Source organism: Sycon ciliatum, chromosome 8 (assembly GCF_964019385.1).
Source record: "Sycon ciliatum chromosome 8, ocSycCili1.1, whole genome shotgun sequence".
Lineage (NCBI taxonomy): Eukaryota > Metazoa > Porifera > Calcarea > Leucosolenida > Sycettidae > Sycon > Sycon ciliatum.
Window position 1 is genome coordinate 468946 of NC_088650.1, and position 26593 is coordinate 495538.

General features: G+C 46.5%; 1 protein-coding gene across 3 annotated transcripts in view; it reads right to left on the minus strand.

Moving 5' to 3' along the window:
* Nucleotides 1–372: 372 nt before the first annotated feature.
* LOC135823060 (sushi, von Willebrand factor type A, EGF and pentraxin domain-containing protein 1-like) overlaps nt 373–26593 on the minus strand; it is a 34012-nt gene continuing 7791 nt past the window's right edge. Inside the window, exons 4-6 of one of the 3 annotated variants that reach the window (XM_065335890.1) lie at nt 11996–12214; nt 11834–11882; nt 373–1368 (exon numbers count right to left, since the gene is read on the minus strand). In XM_065335890.1, the coding sequence (XP_065191962.1) occupies nt 11869–11882; nt 11996–12214 (233 nt within the window). In that variant the 3' untranslated portion in view covers nt 373–1368; nt 11834–11868. Of the gene's footprint in view, nt 1369–11833; nt 12215–26593 lie in introns of all 3 variants that reach the window. The other 2 variants (XM_065335889.1, XM_065335888.1) reach the window with 2 other exon arrangements.

Below are 26593 nucleotides of genomic sequence, written 5' to 3' on the forward strand. Positions count from 1 at the left end.
TGCTGTATGTTGATGCACACGAAACCAACTACGGCTCATGCTGTATGTTGATCCACACGAAAACTATCAACATGTACATCTGACAACAATGGAGAGACACTTTCGTTTCTGGGTATTCTCAACCAATGGCTGTGCACGCAAATTTAATCTGTCCTAATGGTTTTCTAGCTACACGTCTCATTTGTCTTACCAAATTTGCACTGATATCAACCCTGACGTCATATGTGCTTTGCAAATAAGGTAGAACTGTGTACTGATATTGACAATTAATATTTAATATCAGCACATGCTCAACGGTGGCACGCGGTCCCACTACCGTCCCTCAACATATTTGTGAGAAAACGCAAACGGAAATCTTCACAAAAATGCTCACATAGCTCTTTGCATTGATTACATCATAATGTGTCAGCAGAGTGACGAATTAATGGCCTTATGTGGACGAAACGCATCTGGAAAAGGGATAGAAATATTTACCAGTTTTATGCCGGAAATGTGAGATTTTTCTGGGGAAAGGTATTAGAGATAGGGACGAGGCGAGGAGTGCGTATGCAGCTAAACAGAGAATGTTGTAGACAGAGCAGCATAACAAAATCATTTGAGTGAGAACAGCACGTATTCATGTATCAAGTAGAGCCCTAGACAAAAAGCTAGCATTGTTAATGACAGGAGCAATACAGGACATTTCTTTTACGAAGAGGGGGATTAGTTGCAGTATGGCAATGAGCTTCGCTATGGAGGAGCTTTGGGTTCCGATAAGGATTATGTTACTACAAAGCATACATTTGAATTGCATTGTTTACCAGAAGGAAAGAAGGTTAACATTTAAAGGTGGGTGAACCATTCTTGCCTTGAACAACGGCACATTCCCAGAAACAACTCGCTGAAGAAACAGAATGCTTCTGCCAAGATATTATGATAATTATATGAATATGGTACAGAATGCCCCAGAGTGAGGAAGTGCAAAAGTACAAATTTTGAAAATCTAGCCTGAATAAAATACACCAGGGTAGAATTGAAAGAATGTATTCCGAGGGAACCTTTACGGGGTCAGAGAATGAGGAAAAGCAGCCCAAACTACAGAGCCGAATGTCACGTGACTAATCAGTTACTGTGGGCAGACCAATTCATACTGTGGTTGTGGCGAGGATTCTACAACTCCGTAAGCATCACTTTTGGTGAGGGAACTCTCAGCAATATCAGCGTCTTCGTATGCTGCATTTTGTGTGTGACTCGGAACTTCAGTCTTGACCGGTATGCTTTGCATCTTCCGATACACTATTACGGCTACCAACGTTAATGCTAATATCCCAAACATCATCCCGCCAATACCAGCGCCGATCACTGTGCCAAGTGTGTATAGACTGTCTGCTGCAGTCGAGAAAACACAGTACATTGAACGCTATAATGTCTACAGATACATGCGCTTTCAGCTAACGACGTGGAGACCTTAAAACAGCTCTATGATCTGCCGGTGCGATTTTATTCGCAAGCAAGGTATTCCTTTTTCCTCGCAAAAACAAGGAAAACATGAACAAGAATCTTGGTTGGGGAGCACTGCACACGGTGTGAAATATTAATGAGGTATTATGATGGACTGTGATGTTGCACATAAAGGCACAAACGTTATAATTATTATGTTTGGTGCATGTGTGGGCTAACAGTTTGTACAGCACGTATGGAAAATGTATCTACCGGTACATTTCTGAACTCAGGTAGTGAGGCAATGTAAGCATGGATAAAAAAATAAGGCCAGAAAAACGAGCCATCGGCAGCAAGAACGCGGTCCCGGCGAGTTTTCATTATGTCAATGTATTTTTGAAAAGCCAAAGCCATGTCATTTTTTGGTCACCACAATCAAAGGAAACACACTTCTGGCGATATCGCTTTGAAAGTACGTTCTTCTTGAATTCGTAATCCATTGGCCTTCCAAAATATTTGTCTTCAACATGAATTGACTCGGGTGGCGAAGGACGTTTTTCTCTGTTGCAATATATTTATCGTCATACCTACCTACGAGATCTGGTGATAACGATCAAATACAGAGGGAACAGTGATTTAAAAACTCAGTGCAGTGCTTGGTGCATTCAGTTCAAGTTCAGGGTGAAGTAGTTAACGAAATAGATCTTGTCCGTTGCAATCGTTGGATTCGTATGATTGACTTCTGGTCACCTCAAGTCACCTCTATCGTCCGACGCACGGCTATGAAGCTGCGGATCCTCCGCCAGATCCGGCACTGCCTAACAGTGCGGCAGGCGATGGTGTATTACTCTGCCCTTGTCATATCGGATATTCTATATGCGTCGAATGCGTTTCTCCCAGGACTGTCCGCTGAGCAGCGGAACACAGTAGCCAAATTGGATAAACGTTGCATCCGTTGCGCACCCATTGGCCCACACTCTTCCCCTGTACACCAGGCTGGGTGTCTGCCCAGTGCTGGAACGAGGAGAATGCAAGCTCCGACTCCTGACATTTAGAATCCGTTCTGGAATCGTCAGTGAGCTGTTGTCGTCCCGAATGGTATTGCAAGGCCCGCCGACAGGCATGACCACTCCAGGTCAGTTGGGACGCAACCTTCCCCTCCCCTGGCCCTCAGTGCTTCTGTCGCATGCCGACCGCTTCTAGCCAGCTGCCGACTCTGGAATGGCCTGCCCGACTGTATGAAGTCCATAGTATCTGTCCGTGAATTCAAACGCATGCTGCGCGTATTTTACTTCAGTTAAATGTAATGGCTTTCGTAACCTATTGATGAGGCTCAATAGAATCATGTTACGATGACCCGACTTGTAAATGTGAGATCCATTTTTCTGCTCGTCTTGACCCTGCCTCCCCTTATTGCTACTTCCATTTTCGTATTTTTATTTTTATTTCCTTTTCTCTTCATTTCTGACTCTTCTTACTGGTTGTCATCGCTTTCATAATATTGGGCAGAACTGCCCGTTTGACATGCGATGTAAAATAAATAAACAACAACAACAACTTCTAAATTGAACCCAACAGAATACAGCATACAACAGAATACAGCCACAGACACCAGCGCCAGCACATACACGCATTGTGGACACAAAGACACAGATACAAACACGCCACTCAAACTGATCTAGAGCACAAATACATGTGGACCATGGAAAACACATAATGACTTTGGAACCGTGATATCAATTAATAATAACGAGAGAGCTTGAAAGCTCAGGGCCCTACGCCATGCTTTTTTGCCTTGATGACCTAGACAAAAAAAGCATGGGGATGTTATAAATTCTTAAAAAAAATCCTTTTTTTAGACATAACCTGGGATTCGAACCCGCACTATCGCGCGCCCTGCATGCATCCCCCGATACACTTCGCATACATACTGATTCTTCCAAGTTGTTTCACATTGTGATCTTGCATTTGAAAGCCCTATTTGAATATGCATTGTGGCCAGCCGTCTTTGATGGCACGGTACGGTAAGGGATAGGTACGGGACAGGTACGATCGAGGGTAATACGACACTGTCTCCCGTACCGTACCATCAAACACAGCTGGCCACATAAAGCTGCCCGCAATATTCAAATAGGGCTTTCAAACGCAAGATCATAACGTGAAGCAACTTGGAAGAATGGGTATGAATGCGACGTGTATGGGGGAATGCATGTAGGGCGATAGTGCGGGTTCGAATCCCAGGATATGCCTGAAAAAAAAAGGAGAATTGAAAAAATTATAACATCCTATGCTTTTTTGCCGTCAGATACGGATAGCGCCAGGCGTGACACAAACACACAAACACACAAACACACAAACACACAAACACCAAACGAGAGAGCTTGGAAGCTCAGGGCCCTACGCTACGATTTGTTGCTTAGCTCATCGTGCATGTTGTGGGAACTGATGGAAATGTTTCCTGGGACGGCGCTGACTCTGCCGATCACGCGCACGGGCGTTCTGGAGTCGACAGGATCTCTCTCCCGACGTTTCCTGTGACCGGCGCTGACTCGCCCGTTCACGCCTATTTTGGGGACGACGGGATCTCTCTTCCAAAGTATGTTTTTGCTGACGCATCCTATCACCTATTCGGCAACTAACATCCATTCTAATAATTATTATTTCCTCCTCGTCTTCCTATTTCTTTCCAGAAAGTCTCCCTATACATCAGGGAGTCGTACTCTATTGACAGCTACCCTACCGGGTCACGCCGCGCTCCACCCAAGCATGGGTATGATGAGGGACAGTGGCAACAGAAACAAAAAACAGCAAGCAGAGAGAGATAGCAAGGGAAAGACAGCGATAGTAGTACATCTGGTGTGCGACGTATAGAAAAGAGAGATGACAAGAGATGCGCACAAAAAAGGAAACAATAATTATTTTTGCAGTTCAGAAACAATCAACCATGTGATGGAGTATGGGCACCTGAAGTCCCACCTCGACTCCAATGGAAGAACATCCCACGCAGGGATATCAGCGATAGGCCAAGCGTTGAAGAACAGCCATGAGGACACATCGTCTAGGAGTCCACCGCGCTCGAACTGCAATTGCAGGTTCAAACAATTTCCCACGCGTCGTCAGGCAGCGTAACTCTTCTCCCTGCATCACCATCCATCTCCAGTAACCGCCTCCACTCACAGCTCATGCCTCTGCCACCACTATACTCCTCCGAGCTTCGCAGTTTGAAACCATTCGGGGGTCAGCTACACTACCGCGAATGGAAAGACGAGGACGACAACGGTCGTGACTGAAAAGACACTGCCTTGGCGACGGGAACCCTCGCCCCAGCAAATTCAGAAACACGCCAGGGGCGACTCTGGTGGACCTAGAGCCACTCCCTTGGCAAGACTAGTACATGTAAGAGGAACGACTGAAAACTCAGATAAAACGGAGCTACAAAAAGTGCAACCGTCCCCTGCAAGCACAGTTGCAACACACAGGGAGTCGTATACATGTACATAATACGACCAATATTGTGGCCAGCTGTTTGTGGCCAGCTGTGTTTGATGGTACGGTACGGTACGGGACCGATACGGAAGCGAGCAAATGGCCAGTTGTGTTTGATGGTGCGGTACGGGACAGATACGGGGTAGCGCCAGGCGTGACACAAACAAACAAACAAACAAACAAACAAACACCAAATTAAAGCTGTGTGGACCCTGGCTAGCGCCAGACGTTACTGAAGTAACGTCTTCTGCATAGCTACGGGAATTAAAGCTGTGTGGACCCTGGCTAGCGCCAGACGTTACTGAAGTAACGTCTTCTGCATAGCTACGGGAATAATAATATTCGTGAGATCGGCTTTAGCATCACTTTAATGTTCAGAAACATGCAAGCTATAGCCTTCGCTTCCGCAGGCCACCACTATGCCTTTTCACCTTGGTGGCGAATGCAGCAATTATCAAGCTGAAATCTAATGGCGTTTCAAGGCATTTACACTGATGTATGAACATATACACTGATGTATATACATTGTTTATTTATTTATTTTTTTATATATATATATATATTTTTGGTCCCATCGGCCTCTTCATATTTGTGCAGCTGCACTGTTGAGCTTCCGATGTAAAACAAAATAATAATAATAATAATAAGGTATTCCGTTTTCCATGTCCTCTTAAAAACAGGGGAAGGGTGAACAAGGATCGTGGTTGGAGAGCACTGCACACGGTGTGAAATATAAATGAGGTATTTTGCTGTTGTGATGGACTGTGATGGACTGTGATGTTGCACATAATGGCAATAACGTTATAATGTCTGACGCATGTGTGGGCTAACAGTTTGTACGGCACGTATGACAAATGTATCTACAAGTATTTAACTCACATGGTGAGGCAATGTAAGCATGGATAACAAATGCAGGCCGGTATAGTGGGGTATCGGCATCAAGAACGCGGTCCCGAAAAGGTTTTCAAATGTCAATGTATTTGTGAAAAGCCGATGCGGTGTCGTTTTTTGGTGACCGCGATCAAAAGCAAATACAATTTTTGGCGATATCGCTTTGAAAGTACGGTCTTCTTGAATTCGTAATCCATTGCCATTCCTAAGTATCTATCATCAACTTTGATTGACTCGGGTGGGAAAGGATCTTTTTTCTCTGCTGCAATTTATTTATCGCCATATCACCAGATGTACCTTTACATAGTTTCCCCATTATTAACTTAAAGAACGCAGCGTACGGGTCTTCACATTGTTCAGTAATAATGCAGCGTAGCGTACGGGTCTTCACATTGTTCAGTAACATTACTCATCTCATTTTCCTTATGCTGATTCTGCTATTGCTGCAGAGGGTGAAAATGGGATAGGCTTTCTTGTTTTCATCACCCAACTGGTCTCGGGCCTTCTTACAGGGTGGCCGAGGAGAAATTGTGAGCAGCTAGTTCACCCACATCATATACAAGAATGCTCGGCTCAGCTCGCGGGTTTGCAGGTCTGCTTTGGACAAGCCCCTATGCCGCAAATTCGTTGATCCACAGCAGCCAAGGAGAAGGGGAAGACCGAAATCAGCTTGCGTGGCATGTACAGCAGGGGCAGTGGAGTGCACCCGCCGAAACGTGGTATACCACCTCGAGTGCCGTTGCGGTGATGACTATGTGGGTGAAACTGGCCGAAGCGTTGCGACAAGGTCAAGGGAGCACAACGATAATGCCCGCAACGAGGTCCGAGGGAAGGCGCTGGGTGAGCATTACCGGATCTTCCATGCCGATGAGCCATTGTCGCTGGGGCAGACCGGATTCGCCAACGTCTGTGTGCTTGCGACAGAGCCAGACAGGGCAAGGAGAAGGATTCGGGAAGCGGTCAAGATCCGGGACATGGAGCCTAATATCAACACCAGCAGTGGTTGGGATCTCCTGTGAACTCTGGTTGCCTGGCTTTTTCATTGGAGTGATAGCTATCCATGTGAAACCTTAGCACCCACAAATTGTACGTATCACCACCCTAGACTTTAGCATTATGTTAGCACTGTCCACACTACTGTAGTCATGTGGCACAGGTTGTACATAATTATCACCGCCCTAGTCTCTCACACGGAGGACTAGCACCCCTATTGCGATCATGTGGCATGTGTCATTTTTTCGCTTGGGAGTTGTTGTTTTTTTGTTTTGTTCTCCCCGCTGTATTCCGCACGCACCTAGCCAGCTTGTTGTTTTAAAGTCTGCCTTGCTTCCGTGTCTGCTTCATCCTGAAGATGGTCAGAGTGACCGAAACGTTGAGAAGAAAGAAGAATTGTTCAGCTGTGTGAAGAAGCAGGACAATCTTGTTGTTGTATGTATACAAATTTTGTTCGCCTTCCTCCCTATTTACATATACATCGGTCAGCTTGCGCTTGCCATGCTTCTACATATAATATAATATCGTAATAAATATAATATCGTAATATCGTATTTCGCTCCTGCTCTTGTAGCAGTTGAGCACTCTTGCGTGGGGTAGTGCCTTTGCTGTTTGCGTTATGCAGAGCTCACTGACTTGTCAGTTTGAGCACTCCGGCAAGGTACGTTCGGGCCTGATTGGAAATTTTTATTTCCATTGCTATCAGGTTTGACCTCATTTCCTCTGAGCTGCGCTGACGAGTCCACAAAGGACGAAACAGTTCTGTCCGCAGATTGAGTATAATATAATATCTGTAGCTGATCAATAGCCAATAGTCAAAATACCCTTCAATTTCCCGTACCATTTTGCTCAAACTGCGGACGACGGAATGATTTTCGGCACAAATATGGAAAAATACCGAAGTTTGGCCGCATTGTTACTGTGTAATTCCGCCACTTGTCATGTGTAGGTACGTTATAAAAACACACGTTATAAAAACACACGTTATATAAACACCCGTTATAAAAACACACGTTATAAAAACACACGTTATAAACACACACGTTATAAACACACACACAGACACAGGCACACACAGACACAGGCACAGAAACCTACACACATATACATGTACATGTACAACAAAATTAATATTACACAGCAATGATCGCTGCTCTTCTACCCAGGCTATGCTCTATACTCTCAACATCTTTTTCCTCTTATAATCACGCTGATTTTGTCACCCTGTTTCTCGCGCTATTGAAATGTACCTACATCACCTCTGCCCTCTTCTCTCAAGACCCTCCGTATATATTCTACAGTCCGTTTCAAAAAGATTTACAACCCTGGCGATCGCCCGCGGAGTTTGGCGTCTTACCGTATGAGCACTCGAGCGCTGCCTGGAAAAACTCACTGTGAACTCGAAGAAATATTCCGCGCGAAAGCAGGAAAAATGACAACTCACTCACGTTGACACAGTCATGGACGTACGTCTGGTTTACAACAAACGAGTTCTTCCTCGTATCGATAAGAGAGAGGACATGTCGAAACGAAAGTGTTGTAAACAGGGAGTCGTAAAATACCTGGTTGTAAATGTTGACGAGCGGCATGTGTCCCAATCCGTTTTGTGACCAAAATAGTTTCTTTGAGCTGCGATGCAATTTACTCACCGTGTGACGAAAACGACATCGACACGGACTCATTCCCAAGGCCATGACTTGGCAAAGCTATCCGTGTGACTTCGACGACATTTTGAGAAAAACAGACGCTTGTGAACGCTGATAGAAGACGGCGTTGACTGCTAAATTCAAATAAATTGGCGATCTTGAAATACTAAAAATAAATCTCAAAAAGCTACAGCGCGATGACTTCCATATTCACTCACACCATTGCAGTGTTGTGGGTGTGTTCACATGGCGTGAGCCAGTCAAGTGTCAGTCAGTTCGGCAGGAAGCGCGACCTCCAACAACAAGTCGTTTGGTGCAGCCATCTTCTTTGTCTTGTACCAGCTTGATCACCAAAACAATGAAAAAAAAGTTTGACTTGAGGATAGGTTGGGATTTGAACTCATAACTTCATGGTCAGCAGACAGCATTCATAACCACAAGGCCAAAAAGGAAAGGATAAATCGTGGGTTTTGATAAAAAAATCGATACTGGCTTCCTGGGCAAATTGTAAACCATGGGAAAAGGCCGGAAACCTGGCCGAAATTCTAACTCCTTAACGGTTGGTCCAATTGTTCCGAAACCTTCACAGAACAATTTGCCGTGTCCTAACAAGCCATTCTATGTACTTTGTTGTCCAAATTTCCCTTATCTTCATACTTTTTAAGACCCAAACCTGATTGTAAATCTTTTTGAAACAGACTATAGTGATTGTTAGTCTTGGCAAGAGTACATGAAAACCAGAGTGTGCAGCTCGGATGGGTTGCTGTCACGGCGAAATTCCGTGATTACATCATTTTAGTGATGTAGTGCGTACAAGCAGGATTCAAGCAGGTCTCTTTCTGCACAACTGCAGCTCAGTTGTACGCACTACGCCATTTCCCGCCTCAGATCTGGGCCAAATATGATGTAATCACGGAATTTCGCCGTGACAGACACCCATAGCAGAAAAGGCCCCAAGCTGCACACTCTGGTTTTCATGTACTCTTGGTCTTGGTCATATGCTGTCTAATGAAGTGTTTTCATACGAAACTCGGAGTAACAGCGGTAAGCAGCCTAGAGACTTTAAACAACTACATGTACATGTATGTAGAGACGCACATATACACACACACACACACACACACACACAAACGCACATATAACCACACACACACACACACACACACTTCAGACCTCAGACCTCGGACCTCAGACATGCCCATCGCGGAAGCGATGATAGCGAACAGCTACATGTTGGTTAGACATAGCAACTTGTGCTGGGATTACACCATTCAACAGCTTGCAAGGCTGATGAATTGACCGACACTAATTTTAGCCTGGTATCCACCTGTTAGGTACCTCCTCCCGTACCTTTTCTAGCTGGCCTGCATGCACTTGCGTACGCACCTTTTGTCTCCTTTTGCTCCGTTGGCCTGGGTAGCTACTTGCGCGCCCATATTTGCCATAGCTACCCAGGCCCTTTATCTTGCTGTTTAGACTTGATCTCTCTCTCTCTTTTCTCACTCGTCAATAATCACCATGTAGTCGTTTCGTTCGTCTTGGTCTCTTGTCTCGTCGTCTATAATAAATGTCGTTCCCAGTAACCTGTTCCCGTTGTAATGTCTGGATATGTCGTCAGTCGTCCTGTTTCGAATTCAACATTGGCGCCCGATTATTGATCGACCGACGACCCTGAGATCATCCCATGCCCAGCCGTCCTCAACCACCATTCGTCTCGTCTATGTCAACCTCGTCTCGTCCATGTCAGTCTCGTCTCTCCTACGCCAACCTCGTCTCGTCTCTATCAACCTCGTCTCTCCTACGCCAACCTCGTCTCGTCTGATGTCAACCTCGTGTCGTTCAAGCCATGCAGGTCAGCTACATTTCTCTCTTTCTTTTTTTTTGTATGCGTTCCTTCTTCAGAACTAAATGATTATTTATCGCTGTTCTCACACTTTACCATTTTAGCAGCTTGCATATGCCATTGATATAATTATGTGGAAAGCGCGCACTTGCGCCATATCTGGTGTATAAGAATGATCATTGGCCTCCATTATCATCATTATCATCCTCTACTGATGAGCTCCGACAGGGAGCGAAACAGCTGTCTAGAGGCGTGGAGGAATATTATCTCTCAACGGAAGTGTCCTTGCTGGTGTCTGTATGGTTCGGCTGAAGAGCGCGTGGTTGTGAGGAGTTGGGAATGCGTTCCTTCTTCGTCAAATTTATTTTCGTGAATTTTTTTTGTAGTGTGTGTGCGCGCGGGTGTCCTTCATTAATATTAGGGGTCCGATCATGGTGAGCCACGCTCTCTTATTTATGTCGTATATTAAAGTGTAACTAGGCTCTATTAGCCGTGCAAAATACTAGTCATCAGAATACAATTCAAGTCCCTCGTCGAACTCCAATAGTTATTTTTTGGGCCATGTTTTGAAGGGGCGTTTGGGCCCGTTGTTATTGGCAATGTACACACTATAGTATGAGTAGTACAGGAACGTTGACGGTTGTAATGATCTGTAGTGCATTTTTTAGTCCACACTTTTGTGAGGCCCGTGCGTTGTGTGTGTGTGTGTGTGTGTTTTCTCCATCAGTCATTTTTTTTAAATCTTTTTCTCTTTTTTTCTCTCCGCGAGGACGCGGGATTTTTTTCATGGAGGGGTGGTATGTTAGGTACCTCCTCCCGTACCTTTTCTAGCTGGCCTGCATGCACTTGCGTACGCACCTTTTGTCTCCTTTTGCTCCGTTGGCCTGGGTAGCTACTTGCGCGCCCATATTTGCCATAGCTACCCAGGCCCTTTATCTTGCTGTTTAGACTTGATCTCTCTCTCTCTTTTCTCACTCGTCAATAATCACCATGTAGTCGTTTCGTTCGTCTTGGTCTCTTGTCTCGTCGTCTATAATAAATGTCGTTCCCACTAACTTGTTCCCGTTGTCAGTCGTCTTGTTTCGAACTCAACACACCTCACAGCTTATTGAAGTGGCTTTTTCTGGTCAGTGAATCCCCATTTTTCATTTTTTCATTTTTTTAAATTCTTTTTTACACACACACGCCACACCACATATTCCGGCATACACTGGCTGCTGGTAACCACCCAGGAGAATGAAAGAAGAGCTAGGAGAATGAGGAAGAGAAGAAAGACGTGTGCGACCATAATCGTCGGGAATTGAACCCGCAGCCTCTTGATTGGAAATCGACTGCACATATCACTGCACCGTATGGGACACACCACAGAAACACCCACACACACCCACACACACACCCACACACACACACACACACACACACACACACACACACACACACACATAATATAAACACACACACGCATAAACACACACATGTGCACGCACAAACCCACACTAATGAGGCAAGAGGTATGCCTATGTGAAATTAACAATGGCATAGTACCAGGACCTACCTCTGCACTCCACGGCTGTAGACCAATGGCCAGTTTCAGTACACGTGATCTGGTAAGCACAGGGTGATTTGCCAAATCCAGAATCACAGGTCAGTGAACGTATTGATCCAAACGATGTGTTGTGTGCTATTCCAACCTCGCCATTCTCTATCTCAATCTTACCACTGTTGCAAGTGATGGCGTCACACCTTGAACTGGCACTGATACTCTTCCAAACAGAGCCGATTTCACACGTAACATTGGTCCTGGATGACAACTTGTAACCACGTTGGCAAGATATGGGGACGTTGTCACCAACAGCCACTGTGTCTGTCTGCTGTTGTATTTCAAATTTGTCTGGTGATATCTTTGTCTTCAATTCGTCCAACTTGCAAGGAATCGCTGAATATACATACAAAAATAAATTTAAATAATACAACAAAAATACAGGACACAAAATATACTATAATACTCATAAAAGGACACACTTCAGGCTCATTACAAACATCTTGAAAGTTTTTGTCTTCACAAGTATACTTTCAAGCCTTCTCGTCAGGTGAAATACAGGCAAGGGAAAAGGAACAGGAACAGTGGATTAAATACAGTAAGAAGGTGGTAAAACAGCGCAAAAAAAAGAAAAGAAAAGAAGATAGCTAAAGTAAACAGCGAAAATTGCAATAATGACACAAAGGTGCAAATGCGAGAAAACTCAATAAGCGTGACATGTAGTGCGACAACAAGAGACAACCACTGGACATACATGTAACTAACGAGGTTTTGACGACCTACCTAACAGCCTAAGTGTGAATTTGATTTGTTTCTGCTTGCAAAGGTTGGGTTTCTTTGTGTGGATGTATACAGCTTCCAAAACATTCAGCAATCATCAAACATCAGCAAACATCTGGACGCACGCATCCGACAACACGCACCGCTACACCTTATTCCACAACACGCACGATCCACTCGACCACGGAGGGGACGTCCAGCAAAGAATCATCCTGGTACAAGATGGTCCAACGCAGCGGCATTAACACCAAGCAACGTCACCTCACAATTAGTTAGACCACCAGAAAAACAACCGGACAAGACACCTACTGGCGTGGCAGTGACAGGAACCGCATCAACCAGAAGAATGACAAGATCGGCAACGGCGGCGATGGCAGCGACTAAAGTACAGACAGAGGCAACGGCTAGGGTCCACTCGACTAGCCATGTGATATCGGATGTGTCCACCGCACATGCTGATTGTTCTGATGTTAGTTCTGATAAGTATGAGTCGTCCATTGCTAGTCATTTGTTTGAGCATCCTGATTGTCGTGCTGTGTATTCAGATGATTGTTTTTCGATTGTGTCACGTGTACGCAGTGCTAGATTGCTGAATGTTTTGGAAGCTGTATACATCCACACAAAGAAACCCAACCTTTGCGAGCAGAAAAAAATCAAATTCACACTTAGGCTGTTAGGTGGGTCGTCAAAACCTCGTTAGTTACATGTATGTCCAGTGGTTGTCTCTTGTTGTCGCACTACATGTCACGCTTATTGAGTTTTCTCGCATTTGCACCTTTGTGTCATTATTGCAATTTTCGCTGTTTACTTTAGCTATCTTTTTTTTTTTGCGCTGTTTTACCACCTTCTTACTGTATTTAATCCAATGTTCCTGTTCCTTTTCCCTTGCCTGTATTTCACCTGACGAGAAGGCTTGAAAGTATACTTGTGAAGACAAAAACTTTCAAGATGTTTGTAATGAGCCTGAAGTGTGTCCTTTTTATGAGTATTTTCGCATTTTTGTCTCAGAGGAAACTGTTTACAAAATATACTCTAAGCTTCTTACAACAGCTATGAAAATTGCCATTTTACCATAACAAAAGCTCAATTCACAGGAAAGAGAAGAAGTTTGCAGGTTGAGCCTCCCAAGTTGGGTGATCTGTTGCCTTGCGTTTTCGAGTTGTAGTTAGACCGGTTTGTCCAATGGTCTTACTAGTTTCGTCAGCATCATCCCGTAACGTTCGACATTCCTTGTTGCCAAGGGACATAGCTCGTAGACTTCTTCGTGACGCATCCCTTCCCCTCATTGGAACTTTACGCACCTGAGCCTTCTAAGTTGGAAGGTTGTTGGTAGGTGCTTTCGTAGATGTGTTGGAGCAAGGTGCTAGGTCGTCGAATGTCAGTTTTGTGCCTCGCTGTCGCAACATCTGACTGTACATTATCTCGTTACCTTGGTTACCTTGGTGGACTGTCAGTTGTAACTAGTAACTTATAAAAAATTGGTTGTGAGCAACACTGGCTCAGACTCAAATCACTCCTAGCCAAAGTGTTTGCGAGCTACAGCCAGGCGCCACTGCTAACACCTGACCTGCACTCAGCTGGTATTTTAACACCCACGTCCACTGTGAAGTTCTCCATACAACCATTCTCTGTGCAGTCCGTATTTGACACGCTATCCAGACTTCTCATTCAACGTGCTTTTATACCTCGATATTTAGGTACTTGTTTCCCTTCTTCCCATGCTTCATCTTCCACTCTCCTCTCCCCCATTTCCCCATTTTTCTTGCGATATTTATGTGGGAGACTTCCGTGATAAGCATCCATTTGCTTTTGGAGAATCCTTTTAAATAAATACAATACAATACAATACAATACGTAAAACCGCTGGACTGCTGAACAATCGCATCCTCCGTGAAACAGCTGAGGTCACGTCACAGTCTCTTTCCGCCCTTTTCAACCGCTGCTTGCTGTCCAGTACTCAGCCCAGGGAGTGGAAATCTGCCGTTGTTGTACCTGTGTTCAAGGGAAAAGGTAATCCTTCTCACCCAGTCCATTACCGTCATATATCGCTGTTAAATGCAGTTGCCAAATTGTATGAGTCTATGATTAGCCGTCAGTTTTACTCGTTTGTTGAGAGCCATAAAATTATCAGTTCCAGCCAGTTTGGCTTTTGTCGAAAGAGGTCAACAGTTGACCAATTGGTACAGCTTACCTCAATTGTTTCGCGTGCATTTGACTCTAAGTCTTCTTGTGACCAGCTGTTCCTTGATTTTTCTAAGGCCTTTGACAGAGTTAGTCATCATTTAGTTATTCAATCTGTTTCAGGTTGGTGTTCTCTTTCTGCCTGTTCTTGGGTGAAGGACTTCATCAGTGATCGTAGTATTTGCGTTCGCATTGGCCAAACTCTTTCTGACCCTTTGCCCATCACCGCTGGCGTACCCCAAGGTTCCCATCTCGGCCCGCTTCTTTTTAACCTGTGCATCAACTCCTTTCCTGATGCCCCTGCTTCTAGTACCCTATCCCTTTTTGCTGATGACTCTAATATAATTCTTGTTTCTCCAGCAAACACCTCACTTCCTATCCATCATGCATTGCTCCAGACTGACATTGATAAGTGTTGTCAATGGTCATCAGCTACTGCCATGACGTTTAACACCAGTAAATGCGTCCACCTACCCTTTCAAAAATATGCATTAGCCCCCGGCCCGTCATCCCCCTTGACAATGAACGGTGTGCCTATTCAGAAAGGTGATAGCCACTGTCATCTCGGCGTGACTATCACTCCTTCACTAAATTTTTCTGACCATATAAAATCTATCACCCATAAGTTTCGCAGTCGTGTTTTTCTGTTGCGCCATATGGCCCATTTCCTTTCTGCTTCAACCGTGAATTTGCTCTACAAGTGTTACGTACGACCACTGTTAGAATACGCAGTCCCTGTCTGGTCATTCGCCGTATCCCATTCAGATTCGCTTACGTTAGACCGACTGTAGTAGTATTCTTTTATTTTCCATCGGAAGCCTCAACAGTGATGAACACAACTCTTAAGAGGGCCGATAACAGGGTAGAGGGGTGTGGGGTGAGAAAAAAAATAATAATAATAAGAGATATTTAAACTAAACTAAACTGATACTTGGAACAATAAAGCAGCAGTAAGCAGTAAGCAGTAAACACAGGTATACAATACAAGCGATGCAGATCAATGAGGCCGTTTGCTGAAAAGAAGATCTAAATACTTCTGAAAAGACGCTGCGTCTTTAAGCATGGTCATAATGGGATAGTGCAAGAATTAAAGAGATGTTTTTAAAAACGAATTTAAACTAGGAACGCAGTAAACACAGTTATACAATACAGGCGGTGCAGATCAATGAGGGAGTTTGCTGAAAAGAAGATCAAAATACTTCTGAAAAGACGCTGCGTCTTTTAGCATGGTCTGAAGGTGCTTAGCAAATGTAGTGCGGTGCTGGGTGCGCCACTCCACAGGCAAAGAATTAAAGAACAGGGCAGCACGATTTGAAAAGGAATTGACACCGTCAGTCGTCCGGAATTTAGATATTGCAATAGCAGCATTAAAAGAGCTTCTTGTTGTCCTAGGGCCGGTTGAAACTTGAGGGAAAAGGTCCGTCAGATTTGGGAGAGGGAAAACGACATGATTAACATGGATAAATTTAGCAATGCTACGAATAAGGTAATGTTCAAACGGATCAATCGACAATCTAGCTAACAGCGGCATGACGTCCTCTTGTAGTTTCGAGCCACAAGCAGCGCGTACAGAACGACGATAAACGGACGAGAGTCGCTGTCGGTCCTTGGCGGATAGCTTCATTGCAAAGCAAGAGCAGCAGTATAATAAGTCAGGCAGGATAACCGAGAGGATAAACTGCCGTGTTGCCTTCAAACTTAGTTGCCGAAAACACCGTCGAAGAGCGCCAATTTTCGTGCAAGTCTTCCTAACGATAAAGTCTATGTGACCAGACCAAGAAACATCACTGTCTACAATGACTCCCAGGATTCTCGTGCTAGACACTTGAGTCAGAGGCTGTTGGTTAAAAACGATTGGAGTTGAGAGGGGTTGAGAAGACTTAGAAATCATCAAAGTTACAGTCTTTGTTGTATTAATGCGCAGCCCAAGCTCGTCTAGATCCACAGAAATTGCAGATAACGAATCAGTAACGGTAGCGACGGCCTCAGCTTGTGTACGTCTGCTGGCATACAACGTCATGTCGTCAGCGAACATCGGGAGCTTGCAAGAAAAGGCCTCTGCTGTCAATGGGAGCTTCCGTACATATATGTTAAATAGCACCGGACCCAGAATGGTGCCCTGTGGCACGCCACTAGTGATTGCCACCAACGGAGATGTTCCAGTGTGGGTAACCACCCGCTGTTGTCTGGCACAAAGGTATGATCGGAACCAGGCCAGGGCCACTCCCGAAATACCGACAGCTGCGAGAGCAAGAAGAAGCTGTTGATGCTTCACCATATCGAACGCTTTTTTCAAATCAATACAGACAACCGCCGTATGCAGTCCAGCGTCGCGCGAGACAAGCCAGTCGTTCGTAACCTTGGTGAGAAGCTGTCCGGTAGAACGGTGCTTCCGAAAGCCAAACTGGTCCACATGGAATGGGCAACGATCATTAAAAAAAAGATGTATACGAGAAAACACAAGCCCCTCCAGGAGCTTGGCTAGGCTAGATGTTAAAGACACTGGGCGGTAGTTAGAAGGGCAGTCGCGGGGGCCTTGAGTTGACTTCAGAATTGGTGTAATGTTTGCAATTTTGAACAAGGATGGGAATTGACCAGACGAGAGGGAAGTGTTGAATAAGATAGCAAGTGATAGAGCAATTACGTCTTTTGATATTTTAAGTAGACACGGAAGAATGCCGTCCGGTCCAGGGGCTTTATTACTTTGGAGGTCACCGATCCGAAGCTTCACCTCTGCTACTGTAACGGCTGAAAACGTAGTAAGGTCGTCGGATTTAGCAGGTCCCATTGGGAGCTTGTAATTCGCTTCCTTATCTGTGACAATCGAGTGAAAATAGTCGTTCAATCGCTCAGGTGGGATGGTAACCGTTTGCTTCGGAGAGGAACGCTTTGTGATCATATTCAAGGCTTTCCAGAACTGCCGAGGCTCCCGTTCATACCGCTGGCACTGGTCTGAAAAGTATAGATTCTGTAGGTGTCGATACAAGTTATTGCACTGGTTGCGCAGCCGCTTGAATTGTACAGATAGGCTCTCGTCTCGAAAGTTAGTAGCTTTTAGTTTCTTGAAGACCGATTTGCGCTTTCTAATCAAGGCAAGGAGGGGCGAGGTCATGAACGGGCAATTTTTCCGACGGGACTTCCTGTGTTTCCTGGTTACGTACGGTGCGATGATATCAAGCACAGCATTGACTTTCCCTGTCCACTCGTCCAACATCAGGTCTGGGGTACGGGATGTAAAGATATGAAGATCGGAGGACAGCAGCATATCGCAGAAACGCTGAGCGTTGAAGTTCCGGTAGTCTCTGCGTGTTTGATGGGTAGTAGTATTGCTCCGCGCATCCATGATGGGCACTGGGACGGAAGTAATGACGAGGCGATGGTCTGAAAACTCACAGTCCACGACAGAGGCTGACGGAACTCGATCAATGTTTGTGAGAATACAGTCAATGGATGTACGGGTAGAGCCTGTTATTCTTGTTGCTTCAGTTACTTTATTGGCCAGTCTGCACGGAAGTAGCAACGTGTCTTTGAGATGGTGGAACGCACTGGACGTCTGACGCAGAAAGTCCACATTTATGTCACCTAGCAACACAATATTCTCGCCGTCCAGCTGCTCCGTGGATGTAGCGAGCCGATTCCAAAACTCTACCGGCTCGGATGGGGGACGGTATATGCAACCAAACAAGGTACTATCTTTGCCTGTGCCAGCTCTAAGCCACATCAACTCTAGACTGGAGTGTGAGTGGTCCAAGATGTGCTTAGCCTTAACATGTTCCTTTACGAAGGTGCAGATCCCGCCTCCTTTACGACATGGAGTGCAGGAGGATAGGCAAGTGCATCCATCAGCGCACGGCCTGTCTCGACGTAAGAGAATTGTGCCTGGTACAGCAACCTCAGTGTCCGAGATGCTTGAGTCGAGCCACGTTTCCGTAACCGCCAGCAGATCTAGGCAGTGCTCATCTATTAGCTTAGTTATAACATGGGTTTTATGTCGTAGGCTGCAAATGTTTATGTGGCCAACATTTAGTCGGTTGGATGGATGAATTGTAGAGTAGAATGCTGGGGTTGAGGGATTTGGAGACGAAGGGGTGAACACAGGAGCATGCGGGTTCAGGGGCTGTGAATACCGGTAGGTGGAGTGTGGCATTATGTGAGTGCTGGAACTGTGCCGTCAGCACCAAAGCGCCATTCACGAACTGCAAAACCGAGCGAGTCCGGCCAAAATGCTTTGTCCTGTACGGTGGTGGCGTCCGACGCCAGCACTGTGACCCTGGCAAACCCTGTTCGGAAGCGCTCCGAGGTGTACACAACACTCTGCACGATGTGTACATCCTGTGCCTGACAATGCTCTGCAATTGATTTGGCATCACATTCGGGGTCCACGTTGCCAACGTAGAACACTTTGACTCTTGGCTTACCCGTTAGTGCACATCGGGTGGTGCTCTTTGGAAGCTTGGGTGCCAGCCAGCGAGACGATTCCTGTCGCCTGTACGGCTTGGGAGGCTGGCGTTGTGGCCTTTGGGCAGCTGGGGCAGCTGCAGGGGCAGTATTTTTGGGCTGCAATGCTGGTTGTTGGTGCAAAGTTTCTGCATACGTGGGTCGATGTTGTGGGGTGGAGGATACGGTTTTGGTAAAGCTTGGTTCAGTGGGGTCATTGTTCAAAGTTTGAATCACCGTATCGTACCTCTCAACTTTGGCATGCAGGTCGTTCCTAAGTTCCCGTACTTCCGTCTTCAGGCACAACACCTCTCTGGCAGAATCGTTGAATTTAGCTTCTATTTCTCTCATGGCGTGTAACTCAGTCTTCAACTCTCGGACGACATTAGTGAGTTCAGACAGAGCTGAGCACAGGCTGGCAACAACACCCTCATTAGCAGCCAGGGGGCTCGTGCTAGTAGGTTCACTTACTTCTTTGTCCTCATCCAGCGATGTTCTGAGCAGGGCAACAAGATCGGGTCTGGTGGCTTTTCGTGGGATTTCCAGTCCACGCTGCCTGATGAGGTCCCTCAGCTCCCCGTCGATCAGGACTGCAATGTCCACTTCAGCAGCGGGCTTATTAGCCATTTTGTTACTAAATAAAGGACTTTTCCGGTGGCCTAAAGCCCAGGAAATTACAAAAAAGGCCGCTTTTCGGGAGCCAAAAAAGGTGCTGCCGCCCGTACGAAAAATCCTGACTCTGCAAGCCGTTGCTGCTCGTTCATATCTGCTTTGTAAGACCCGGCACCCTCCTGAGTGGGAAACCCTGAAGCAGATTCTTAATCGTACTTGTGACTGGTCATCCCTGAAGTGGCGTCGTCAGATTCTGTCCTTGCTGTATTTTCATCATGTCTTTTACCAGTTTCCGTCTTTGCTAATTCGTTTCAAATTCAATGTATCCCTTAGTTGTCGTCACCCGTCCTCTATAGTTTTACCTCGTTCTGGCGCCCATTTCCTTAAATCCCCTCTCTTCAGTTTATCTGTGGAATGGAACAAACTTCCGGAACACATCCGCTGCGTTCAGTCCTCTGTCAATTTTCGCATTGCTCTAAAGGCTCATTACTCTCAGCATAGATATTCTCTGACTGGAATTCCGAACTTTTCCGTTTGAGAATTTTTTTTCCTTGAAATTAATCCTTGCTGGGTTTTTTTTCATCTAAATGTCCCGCTATTATCTGCAGAGGTGATTTCTTCCCTCGTCGATTTCTTTCCTGCTTTTATACCTCGATATTTAGGTACTTGTTTCCCTTCTTCCCATGCTTCATCTTCCACTCTCCTCTCCCCATTTCCCCATTTTTCTTGCGATATTTATGTGGGAGACTTCCGTGATAAGCATCCATTTGCTTTTGGAGAATCCTTTTAAATAAATACAATACAATACAATACAATACTGCTTTTCACCAGAAAAATATTTTATTTCAACGTTTCGGTCATGAAATAACCATCATCAGGAATGAAGTGGGCACACCGGTTAGGATGGGTTACTAAATGAGGAGCGCTGCGAACTGATAACAAATCACACCTGAATGCACTATTACGAGAGAGAGAAAAATAGGACAAAACATCACAAAAAAACCTGGTATAAAAATAACGCAATACGCGACAACTCTAAATATGGCACAGGCACAGACACCAAACAGAATGTACATGTACACTAGGTGCGTGCATACATGTAATTGCAGGCGCTAGCAACAACAGTAGTAGTAACAGTGCATGGGGTACAAAACCACCACTATCCAGGAAAAGCGAGTATCAGGGCCAGACATATGACAAGGCAGTACCTCACCAGAGACTTCACAGGTGGTCCCACCCTGCGTTATTGTTTATGCTGGGGCTCGTGTCGCGAATTTGTATTGCTTCGCGTATTCTCCTCCTGGCCCGATCCGACTCAATGGCAAGGACGCGAACCTCTGTGAATGCCGACTCACCAAGCGGCAGTACCTCGCCGCCATGGTGAAGTCGGTAGTGCTCGCCCAGGGCTTTTCAAGACGTCTTGTTGCGTGAGTTATCATTGTGTTCTTTTGTTCCCGTTGCTACAATACGGCCAGTCTCTCCAACATACTTCTTCGAGCATTTGCAGGCCAGACGATAAACCACGTTGCGTCTTGTGCATTCTGCCTCGCTCGATTGGCATGCAACGCAGGCGGCTTTAGGCCTTTCTCGTCGCCTCGGGGCAGCGGGATCCACCCACTTACGGCAGCAAGGTCCAGTGAGGCTGGACTTAGTGCGGCTGTTGGAAAGCCTTGCATTCTTGTAGATTATCTGCACATTTAGGTTGTATTTGTTTAGAAGACGGTGGACCCTGTAGTGGATGGCATCCGTTTTGAATGGTAACTTCAACGTGGATCGATAGTCTTTCTTTTGTTTAGCAGGTCGTCTGGCTCGTTCATGAGCAGTCGCGATAACTTTGTCAGGAAAGTTGTTGAATTTTAATGTGTCAACAACCTTTTGCTCACTTTGCTGGTGGGCTGCAGGATCAGAGGAAAGGCACGGAGGAATTCCGAAGACGCGATGGCGAGTTTTTGCTGTTGCGGAACGCACGAGTTGAAGTCTTAGACGAGGCCACTGTGGCAAGCTTTGCGGAACAGCTCGAATGATATTGCGCCCTCGGAGGAGACATGAATAGTCGTGTCCATAAAGTCAACCGACCCAGTTTCCTCCGAAGATTGATACGTGAACTTGATGCTCGCATTGGTGGTATTGAAGAATGCAATAACCTGGCGGAGAAGCGCGGCCCCCAGTATCCACAGCATAATGATGTCATCAATATAACGCTTGTAGAGTACGGGAGCACCAGGCGCGTTTTGCAACAACAAGGTTTCGAGGTCATGCATGAAGATAATCGCAAACGGGGACGCTAGGTTGTTACCCATGGTGATGCCTTCCCTCTGGTGGTAGACCTTCTCACCAAATCTGAAATAAGTGGATCTTAGAACGAAGGTTAACAGCTCTTCGATCTGCTCCACGCTTAAACCGAATGTGTCAACAGACTCGATGTGCTGCTGCAGGACTCTAACAACCGCCTCCACCCCTTCAGCGATAAGGATACTTGGGTAAAGAGCGACCATGTCCATTGTAACGATGATGGTCCCCGCTGGGGCTTGTAGGTCGGGATACACTTGCCGGATATCCTCCGGTGCTTCCAGCGTGTTTTTCAGATGTGCTGGGACATATCTCAGGCACTGGTTGAGTATGCGCTTGAGGACAATAGAAATATTGGTCACCGGGCTATCAACAGCTGACACAACTGGCCGAAGCGGTACCATGGCTTTGTGGTCTTTAGGCAGGCGATACATCTCCGGAAACCTGTTGTCGCCAGGGAGTATGGCTTGCTACAGGTCCTTCTCTAGTGTACCGCCACAGACGCGTTGAAGGATGGTGCGCGTTTGCTTCTCCCAATCATCGATGGTGACATTGACGGGTGTGAACTTTGTCTCATCTGACAGGATAGTCCCGGCCTTATCAAGGTACGTTGCCATCTTCATCGCCACAAACTTATTGCTCTTGTCGGACCTCTTGACGACCACGGAATCATCTTCGCTGAGGTATGTAAGCCGCTCGCGGTCTGCTCGAGACATGTTAGGCCGGGGAGCTGATGCTGTTCGGTAGATATTCATGACCTCGCGCTTGAAACTGGCCAAGCCGAATTCTTCTTCCCTCGGCAGCTTTGGACCCTGTTCAAAACCGTGGGCTTGGATATGCCAAATTTTGCTGTTGAATGTGTCCGGTTCTGCATTGGTTCTGCTGCTCCACATTTGCGTTCGCCCACCACCGTAGCGAATAGGCCATTCTCTCGACTCCAACCACCACATCCTCCAAGTCTCTCTTCCCCACTCGGCCAGTGGATGGCACAAAGGCAGGGCCGTTCTGCAGCACGGCTACTGTCTCATTGGGTACGCAGTGATCTAGGTCGAGAACGCACGCTGACCGGTCCTGGCCAGCGTCACCCGCTGGTGCCTCCACCCTAACTCTCCCTGCATGAGTTCTCGTTACATCAGCTTGGTGCCTTAGCCAGTTCAACGTCCTGGATAGGTGTCGTCTCGAGCTGCGATACTCCTTGTTGCGAACGGCATCACAGAGAGTCGCTAGAGTCCTGCAAGCACATCGAGTCTGTTGACACATTCGGTTTAAGCGTGGAGCATTCTACAAGCGTTATATTGATGACATCATTATGCTGTGGACACTGGGGGCATAATTACATAGATGAGTGGAGGTGCCAAGAGGATGGCAGGCAATGGGCCAGTGAGATCGCTACAAGTAGGGGGTCTTTTGGTGACGGGTAGGCAAGAGCAGAGTGGCATAGCCAGCAACAGGCCAAGGGATTTTGTTATTAATAATGATATTGGGGTGCTCAGGCTACGCGCAGTACAGTACTTGGTCAGTTCATTTGATAGGTGTGAAATTTGCGAGGCGGAACTTATTCTCATGCCTGCATATCGAGACCATCTCAGACCGCTTGTTGAGCAGGAGCGTCTTGGGTGTAGTCAGGATGTGGAATTTTTCCGCGGTACATAGATTCCATTTTTTTGGACTCACATCTGTATGATCGGCTCTTTCCCCGCACCTTCCATGTAATGGTCAACGGGTTTCCCTCGCTCTTCAGCTCCCATACGTGTTTTGCGAGCTCAGTGCTGTTTTTTGTATTTTTCATGACGCATGGAGGTCAGGTGATTGGCGTGACGGGCTTTGAAAGGTGTCGCTGATAGGCCGATGTAATCTTGCTGGTAGATTCTGCAGTGGCCTCATACACTATCTCCTTCGTCTGGCACTCTCCGCGCAGCGGGCAGGACCCCATGGTTCTGCAGTTGCATGCCTTGGTTTGTTCTGGCTCTCGCAGGCTGCTCTTGTTGTGGCTGCTGATGACCGCTCCCATGTTGGGCATGCAGCTGTAGCTCACTTTCAGGGTGTTACAGTTGAGAATCTTCCCGAGCTTAGATGTTTTCGGGAAGTGCCTGGTTACAAGGCTCAACTTCGGAACATACCAGCGACGTTTGTGCTGACGTCCTTGGAGTAAGGCCGGGGGGGGGGGTTGAACCATAAGTATGACCTTCCAGATGCAGTTCCTCCTGCCCCTCTGCTCATGTGCCTCATGCTGAAAGCTCAGCACTTCAGTGTATCCACTGGCCTTTAATGCGGTCTGGTACACGGGGCTGCATTGTTGAATGCCTCGGCGTCGATTGATATAGCGGTAAGGCGCTTGTTGTCAGCAGCAGGGGTGTTTTTGGTGATCCCAGCTTGCTGACGTAGAGTGGGTTGTCATTTGGCTTTCGGAAGGGTTGAAATTTCCGGGCGTCCAGGTTCATCGTAACATCCAAGAAATCCACCACCTTCAAGATTGCTTCGATGGTAATTCTTCGGTCGAAGCCCTTTAAAATTTCCCTCAGCTTTTTTCCTGAGGCGGTCTGCAGCCTGTTGGCTGGTGTCCTTGAGAGCGGCCAGTCCTGAGGCTCTATAGAGGCCGATAGCGGATCTATCGACATGGGAGCCGCAGCCAGCAAAAATGGTACTGTAGGGTGAATTTTTGGAAAACGGTTTTTTTGCTCCAAAACACTTCTTCATATGTGAATTATCATTCCTGATAGTTTGAACGTATTCTAAGGTGCTGGGGGTGGTTAAATACCACTATAATATGTACAAGGGTGTCCAGATTGGCAATTGCTGTCAGCTTACTTCTGCATTGTAGTTAGTTATAAGTCCTCTGCCATGCCCTCCGCCTCTTCTTGGCCTGTGGCATTGCTCCTGGCGAGTGTGCTGAGGTAGCTCAATCTGTTGGGCGAAGTCGAAAGGTATGTGGGTAGAAGATGCCTGTGTATCTGTATCCGTTGTTTGGCTTAGCTCATCCCTGGCATCACTAATTGATTTGTTGTAGTACTGTCGTGAGTTCCCTTCGAAGTAGATATTTTCATTATCGCTGCAAGTTCGCCCAGCACGTACCGCTTCAGCTCACTCCTCTTCATTGCTCTCAAGTTACATACCAGTTCCTCGAGCTGGTCCGGAGGTAGCTTGGTCCAATGATTCACTTTGCATTTGCAACCGATGTCCAGTGCGTCGCGAACCATTGCCGCTGCCGCTCCACTTGCTGCACTCGTTGCATCGCTAGTGGTATCCTCTGCATCGCCGAAATACTCGTCATCGCTGCTCTGCGACTCCAGCGGTAAACAGGTCCGCTTTTCTGCAGGTGCGTCGGAATCTGAGTCGTCTGAGCCAGACGATTCGGCGATCGTATCACTGCTGTTTAGGCCGTAAACACTTTTGTCATGTTCCCGTAGCGCAGCTAGGTGGTCAACGCTCGCACCGCAAATTTCTAGGCTTCGTCTTCTACTCGTGCATGCCATGACACTCCGTAGCTTCTCTACTTTCACTACGCGTCTTGCATGCACTCACACTTGTTGAAAGATGAAGTTGCGCCACTTGATACCTTGTCAAGATAAAAACAATAATCTTGAAGCGATCCTCATCAAGGAGACAACTCGTAAAAAGTACAAAATCACCTCAACTCAAAAAGATTTTTTTCAATTCCGAACTTCAAACTCCCATTCTGAACAATTTCCGTATTTTTCTATTGTACCTTTTTTGCTGGCCGCGGCTCAGATTGGATTGAGAGCTGGTTGAGAAGAAAGACGCCCACAAGTTCGCACGTGTCGGCGCCATCGTAACTTCCCATTGTTACTCTGCTCACGCCTGCACTTTGCCTGAGCACCCCAAAAAAACAAATAATTATCATTATATTGGCGGGATCCGCGTCGGCATCGCTTGAATGTTCAGAAATACACAACTGTTGTTGTTGTTGTGTTTATTTTAATTCGCAAACCAAACGGGCAGATCTGCCCAATGAAAAGGTGGCGAATGCAGATAGAAAGCAGGAATAAATGAAATTGGGGACTGATGTAATTAGGATAGAGGTGGAGAAAAACTAAGCCAGCTGATCATCAAACAGGACGTTTGGTACTCTAGGTACTATTAAAGGCCAGTAAGTGTGTGCGGGATCATGCTGGCGCGGAACTGGCGGAGCGTGGAGATGGCACGTACATCGCTGGGTAATGTGTTCCACAGCTGGGCGCCCCGGAACGTGAGGCAACCCTTGCCGAACCTGGTGCAAACTGGCGGTTGGCGCAGACCCATGGTGGAGTGCAACCTAGTTGGGCCAGCTGACGAAGGAACTAGGAGGGCTTGCAGTTCAGAACTTGCGTGCTCATTCCGAGACCTCCAGACCAGAACGATGAACTTCTGCCTGAATATCTCGGATACTCTGTAGGTGTCCAATTGCAGCAGGAGGGTACGCGCGGAGGTGTGATGCGAGAGTCCGAATACCGCCCTTGCCGCCCGATTCTGCATGAC